The following is a 6,981-nucleotide window of genomic DNA, read 5'->3' as shown; positions in this document are numbered from 1 at the left end:
TGTTTCCCTAAAAACTCCACTCTGAGTCCAGGATTCAGAAACCTTCAGTTCCCGTTAGAACGAAGAATGTTGTTCATGATCTACCCGACCGCAGCAGAAAAGCTCCAGTTTAACTCAAACAACGCATCGTGTGAACAGTAGGCCTGTCAGGACAACTAATTTTGCTGGGCGATTAATTGTCTCAGAAATTATTGCGATAAATGTCAATATTGTTTGAAATTTGACAAAAATGAGTAATTATTGTCAAATTTAAGAAGAAAAGTGGGTTAATTTCTGGGTAGGACCTTTTTTGACCACTGGATGGCAGTATAAGACTGTTTGAACCAACGGATTGATGATAGTGAGGGAGCGAGCAGCGTGTCTCGAGGCCCCTTGTTGTGACATGGGCTGTCACTCGTTCTTGTTTTTCAGTTTTCAAAACGGCGGATGCTCAGAATATTTTGAGCTTTTTAGCATAGCATTTGTCACACAAAGCTTTTAGTACAAAATCAGTAAACAAGTTCTCAGCTTCTTTTTGCAGAGAAAAACAACTTTTTAGACTAACGCAGTTTTCAACTGTGAATTTTGGAGCTTCGACAAAACAGAGTTTTTTCCCCGAAGTCGGCCTGTTAGCTTAGCTCGTAGCTTAGCTTCTTAGCTTAGCTGCTTATAACGATCGAAAAACGTGATTTTGGATCGTTGAAATGGATTTTAAAGAGAAAAGACAAAGGGAGGGGTCAGGGTCAGGTCCAGTAGAAAGAGAGAGACATGAAGAAACGATAACGCCGATAAATGAAAATGAGGTCAGTAATTTTCATTCATCGCGACAGGCCTAGTGAACAGGGCCTAACAGAAAGACGACGGGCGTCTGGAGCCCTGCAGGGACTCTCACTGCCTGACAGGAAGCGGTGTTCAATGTGAGTCAACGCACCGAGAGGTCAGAGGATGGAGAAATTCATATACAATACAAATATAATACAAATTCATCCTACTTGCATCGTGTTACCATGTTGTAGTTTACAATTTGTCTTTAGGACCTTGTAAATATTATATTTTACTTTTTTCATTTTTTGGTACTTTATTTTGAACCCGTGCCCTTATTGCATGCTGTAGTATTTTCTTGTTTGTTTGTTCTTTGGTTTTAGCGAGTCTTCTTCTCGTCCTGAACATTTCATTGTACCTTAACCTGCATTTGACAAATAACCATAACTTGAACTTGAATGTTGGGGACAATGTGAGAACATGTGCAGTCTCAGTCCTTGTTGTACCTTGGTGGTGTGGCGTCTGTTTCTTCTGATCCACATCACTCTCAGTTTGTCTGGTTGCCTGAGTAACAAAGTGCGTACAATAATTATTACAATAAGCATGATTACCCGCAGCACTTTTGATCACAACAGATGGCGTCTCAGCATGATCATAAACTTTGTCCACCTCCTATATACTCATGTACACAGACACAGGACTCTTCATGTCATTGGACACCTGATACAATTGATCAGTAATTATAAACAAGGTTGCAGAGATCAGTTCACTGCTGCTCAGGCATTCATTAATGATTTAAAGTTAGTTACGTGTTCTTGGACAGAGAAAAGCGGTTCATAAGAAAGCCACATCACATAACAATCAGACAAAAGACAGTACAAATATTTTAATTTCATTTCTAGATAAGAACTGGATTTGTAATAAGATCACCACATGGCACATTATAGGCCCATCAACAAACTACTATTCAGCAAGCTATAGAAATGGCCCAGACAAGCAAACCCTTTGTATAACATTTGACCTTGATTAGTGACATTGACCTTAGAGCTGTGTCGATGAAAAGATTTCATGGCATGCTGTTTAGTGGTGGTACAAATGTGTATCGAGTTTCATTAAATTATCCTGCTGATCCAAGTCATTAAACCCAGAGAGATCGCATTTCTCCAGTTTTAGCTTCTCTCCATTGACTCGAACTTACATCTAACATACAAAGCGCTCAACAACCTAGCTCCATCTTCTATTAATTCATTAATTATTCCATAATTTCCTAACAGAGCACTTTACGCTCAGACTGCAGGTTTACTTGTAGTTCCCAGAGTTTCTAAAAGTAGAATGAGAGGCAGACCAACATTTTTCAGTCAGGTCATCTGGACAGTTTCTTTTTTTGTGATGAAACGTTTCGCCTTCGATCCAGAAGGCTTCATCAGTCAAGGAAACACACAACAAAACTGATTCTTCCTCCAACAGCTTACTCTAAAGTGGAACAAACCAGTTCTGTTGGTGCCAAGATGTTCTACTTTGGAGTAAGCTGTTGGGGGAAGAATCAGTTTTGTTGTGCGTTTCTTTGACTGATGAAGCCTTCTGGATCGAAGGCGAAACGTTTTAGCACAAAAAAAAGAAACTGTCCAGATGACCTGACTGAAAAATGTTGGATATATACCTGGATTAATGAGCTAACGAGAGGCAGAGTTTGCAGTTTTATGATTGTATTCTGTGATCAGCTTCCAGTTTGTGTTGTTTCTTGTTTGTTTATTTGTTTTCCTCTCCATAGTAACTGTACCTGGATCAGCCATCCTGTGTATCTTTCCTGTCCTCTCTAACCCCAGCCAGTCGGGCCAGGTGGGTGCCTATTCTGAGCCCGGTCCTACCATAGGTGTCCCATCAATTATATGTGACAGGGACGTGTCCTCCTCACATTTAAAAAGTATTTGTTTGAACCCCCCCCCGACACACACACACACACACACACACATTTACCATGAGATATTAGTTTACCCAGCATGAATGAATCCATTCCACTTGATTAATAGGAGAATACTGTATTCAAACCACTAAAAGTCCACTCCTGGTTTTCCTGGCTACCTAAAACAACTGGACTTTATTTGTAACAGAAGACGTTTCGCTCCTCATCCGAGGAGTTTTCTCAGTTTAAAGAACAGGGATTGTGGGGTTCAGGTTATAAAGCTGAGGTAAGATACATATATATGCAGATTGACCTATGCATGTATGTATGTATGTATCTTATCTCAGCTTTATAACCTGAACCCCACACTCCCTGTTCTTTGAACTGAGAAAACTCCTCGGATGAGGAGCGAAATGTCTTCCGTTACAAATAAAGTCCAGTTGTTTTAGTCTTGAACCTTTTTGAATTTACCATGTCCTGGATGACTGAGAATCTTCACCGGCCTACAACAACTCACTACCCAGCATGCAGTGTTTCTCCTCAGTCACTTGGCTTGGCAGGGAGCTCATCTCTTCAGGGGGTTTTTGTGGACGGGGCGGGGGCAGAGGGGGCAAGACACCTCTGTGTTGTGTTCTGGCCTAGCGCTACATTAGTGCCAGCAGTTGTTGACCAAGGGGTGGGGTAGGGGGTAAGATGCACGAGAGAAGCGGAGCGCTATGTCTGTAGCATCTTAGCTAGCACATCTGTGTTGCGCGCAGCAAGTTTAGCACTACCTTAGTGCCGGCAGTTGTCGATTGGTTGTGTGTGTGTGTGTGTGTGTGTGTGTGGGGGGGGGGGGGTGTAGGATGCGTAAGAGAACCAGAGTGTGCTCTATTCACACAAGGAGAGCTTTTGGTCAGTGCCGTGATATCTAAAATAGTTACTGAATCAAGTGCTTACATTTGTAGGTAAACGTAGATATTTAACAACCTGTTAAAATACACCAGAATGAAAGAAATAGCATCTACTTATGGGGCTGAGATGATGTAGAGCAGCCAACTTGGGACCAGAAAGTCGCAGTTCGACTCCCCACCATTTAGAGCGGTCATTTCTAACCTGAACCTGGAGCCTGCTCCTGCCCATCCCAGATTCAGATCAGGCCAGTTCATAATAATGTGCTTAATGTGCGGGCTGGGTCGGTGTCAGGCTTTTGATTGTGTCAACGGACGCACATTTCTGACGATCCAATATATGGTACATGACTTGCCATACAATCTCCTGCCACACGCGGCCATTTGAACGCGCACTGACCGTAAAGTAAAAAGTTCAGCTAAGCTTGAGATGGACTACTGCCAGCGATCCATCAGCCCAAATGGACGTTCATTCAGCCGCTGCACTCAGCGGACGCACGCGACCGACAACCCAAACAGGTGAGATCATAAAATATCTGACATGTCAGAGCAGGGTTCAATGCAGGGGAAGCATTGAATGCGCTTTGACCACCATGAAAGGACAAACACCCCCTCAGATCCGATCTTATGCCCCCTTTATTCAGCCGAACGCATCCGCCGACCAGCAGTCAAAGCTGAGTAAGACACCTAATCCCTAATTGCTCCCCGGGCACTTAACCTATAGCTGCCCACTGCTCCACCTGGGTGTATCTCACATGTGATGGTTTAAATGGTAAGAACTAATTTCACCATTGTATGGGAACATACAAAAACGACAACACAAAGCACTTAACTCAAAATGTTCTGGGGAGGACCCCCAGACCCCACCACCAGTGTGTCCCCGCAACATTACAAATGCTTCAGACGCCAATGGGTTCTACGGTTCTTCCAGTTAAAACACAGTCTTTCCTTTCCACTGGCACCAGTGTGGTCTTTCAGGATGGGAGGTTGTGACAAAGTGAAGACTCAGCACAATCTGCTCGATCCTTACATAGAGTTTTACTAACGTTTGCTCATTTGTCATCATTATAAATACACGGCACTGAATTGAGTATTTGTACATTCAACACGTACTTTCTGAAAGTTTCATTAAAAATAAGCAGATTGGTGAGATATTTTGCTAACAGGCAGCTATAGTCACACCCAGACAGGGGGGTGTTGCATGAGGAGCTGTGGGCAGCAGCTGATGCTGTCTGAGCTGCAGGGAGGAGACATGCGGAAGTAGAGGAGCATGAAGCAGCATGCACAGGACTGTCAACACCAGGACAACTTCCTGTTTATGTCCAGCCCTCCTGCGTTAAAGCTGAAACATGACCCAACAAGTGGTTCTGCCTTCAGCAGCAGAACCCTCTCGTCAATGTGAGGTTGATCACCAGAGACTCACTTCCGCCTTTTATAGTAAACAATATTAAAGTTCTCATGAAGCGGTCATGTTTGAAGTCAAACTTGTTTTTGTAAGAGTGAAAACAGTCAAGTCGAACAGAGTTAGTAAAGTTTTCTGCTGAAGGACAAGGCTCACGGCCAAAGGGAATAAATGTTATTAATAATCATTGACTCACCATTTCTTCGTGCTTTCTATGATGAGCTCCTCGAACGAGGCGACAAACTGGAACTTGGAGGCTCTCTTACCCACTCTCTGGAGCCGCTTCCACACTGACGTCATGGTTCATGTAAAAAACACGCGTGAAAAGCGGGATGAAACGCAGAGGGCGCGTGCCCCCCACTCCTGGTGACAGCGACACGCCGGGGTTCAGCTCGCGCACACGCCCCAGGCGTCAAGCGCACGAGGACCGACCGGAAACACTACGTAACCGCGCCCTTCAAAATAAAGGCTAAGGTCAGACGTAACTTCTTCTTTCGGCTTATCCCTCTTCAGGGGAAGGTCATACGTGACTAAAACTAGAATAAATACTGCTGAATACTTACTAAGATGAAATTACTTATAAAGCTTAATCTGAATTGTTTAAATTGAATCAGAGCAAAAACTGCAATGAGCACAATAAAACTTAGTTCAGTTTTATTTAAGTAGTGATAGTAGGGGGGTGTCCTGATACTAGAAAAGTACAATAATAATAATAATATAATATTAATAATGTGTATTGTCATCATTGTATGTTCCTATACGGCAAACTGGCTCGAGGTGGAGCAGTGGGCCACCTTTGGAGACACCCAGGGAGCAACTGGGGATGAGGTGTCCTGCTCAGAGACACCATGAGATGTGTAATGACCGGGATCGAACACAGGACCTTTGGGTCCTGAGTTGGCTGCCCTGCCCCTGGACCATCACGGCCCCCACAAGTACCTCAGTTTGTGTACTTGCCGATAGTGAGTACCAATAAAGAGTAGTTAATAAGTTAGTCCTCAAATGACTTAAATAAAAACAAGTTAATTTTATTAAGAACTCTGCAGTTTTTTTACCTTTATTCATCCAGGAAGTTTCACTGAGTCACAATGACTCATTTTCAACAGAGACCTGTTTGGGAGCAGATGGTGGGGGTTGAGGGCTCAAGGGCCCAGAGTGGGGCAAACAAGGGTGGAGGCTGGTGTGTGTGCTTCACCTTTTCCACCCACATTTTGATGTTGTCAGAAGGGAGTCGAACATGCAACCTTCCGATCACAGGCACACCTTCTCTAACCTCTGCGCCACCACTCCCTAGAGTCTGTAGTCTTAAAATTAGCTAAGTGTGTTCATCATTTATCCAAACAAAACTTTATTTTCAGGCTTTGGTTACGATTACGGTTTTGCGGTGTGGCTGCATCTCATCATTAATGTCATTAATCATTAATCATTAATGTAAATCTGAGTTACCACGTCAAAATCCAAGCAGACTGGCTATATTTAGTGTATATGTAGTCTATATGAAGTCTATGTGTAGTCTATATGTAGTATATATGAAGTCTATATGCAATCTATATGTAGTATATATGTAGTATATATGTAGTGTATGTAGTCTATATGTAGTCAATATGCAGTATATATGTAGTCTATATGTAGTATATGTAGTCTATATGTAGTCTATATGTGGTCTATATGTGGTCTATATGTAGTCTATATGTGGTCTATATGTAGTATATATGAAGTCTATATGTATTCTATGTCTAGTATATATGACATATATATGAAGTCTACATGTAGTCTATATGAAGTCTATATGTAGTCTATATCTAGTATATATGACGTCTATATGTAGCATATATGAAGTCTATATGTAGCCTATATCTCGCATATATGATGTCTATATGTAGTCTATATGTGGTCTATATGTAGTACATATAAAGTCTATATGTAGTCTATATCTAGTATATATGATGTCTATATGAAGTCTATATGAAGTCTATATGAAGTCTATATGTAGTCTATATGTAGTATATATGAAGTCTATATGTAGTATATATGAAGTCTATATG

At 42.1% G+C, this 6,981-nt stretch overlaps 1 protein-coding gene across 1 annotated transcript in view; it reads right to left on the bottom strand.

Annotated features, from left to right (window-relative positions):
* LOC119414608 (EH domain-binding protein 1) overlaps positions 1-5,344 on the bottom strand; it is a 33,173-nt gene extending 27,829 nt beyond the window's left edge. Inside the window, exons 1-2 of the mRNA XM_037681712.1 lie at positions 5,133-5,344; positions 1,248-1,305 (exon numbers count right to left, since the gene is read on the bottom strand). Coding sequence (XP_037537640.1) covers positions 1,248-1,305; positions 5,133-5,236 — 162 coding nt within the window. The 5' untranslated portion in view covers positions 5,237-5,344. The remainder of the gene's footprint in view (positions 1-1,247; positions 1,306-5,132) is intronic.
* Positions 5,345-6,981: the final 1,637 nt, after the last annotated feature.

Source organism: Nematolebias whitei, chromosome 1 (assembly GCF_014905685.2).
Source record: "Nematolebias whitei isolate Nwh7 chromosome 1, NemWhi1, whole genome shotgun sequence".
Classification (NCBI taxonomy): domain Eukaryota; kingdom Metazoa; phylum Chordata; class Actinopteri; order Cyprinodontiformes; family Rivulidae; genus Nematolebias; species Nematolebias whitei.
This window is presented reverse-complemented; position numbering and strand designations above follow the sequence as displayed.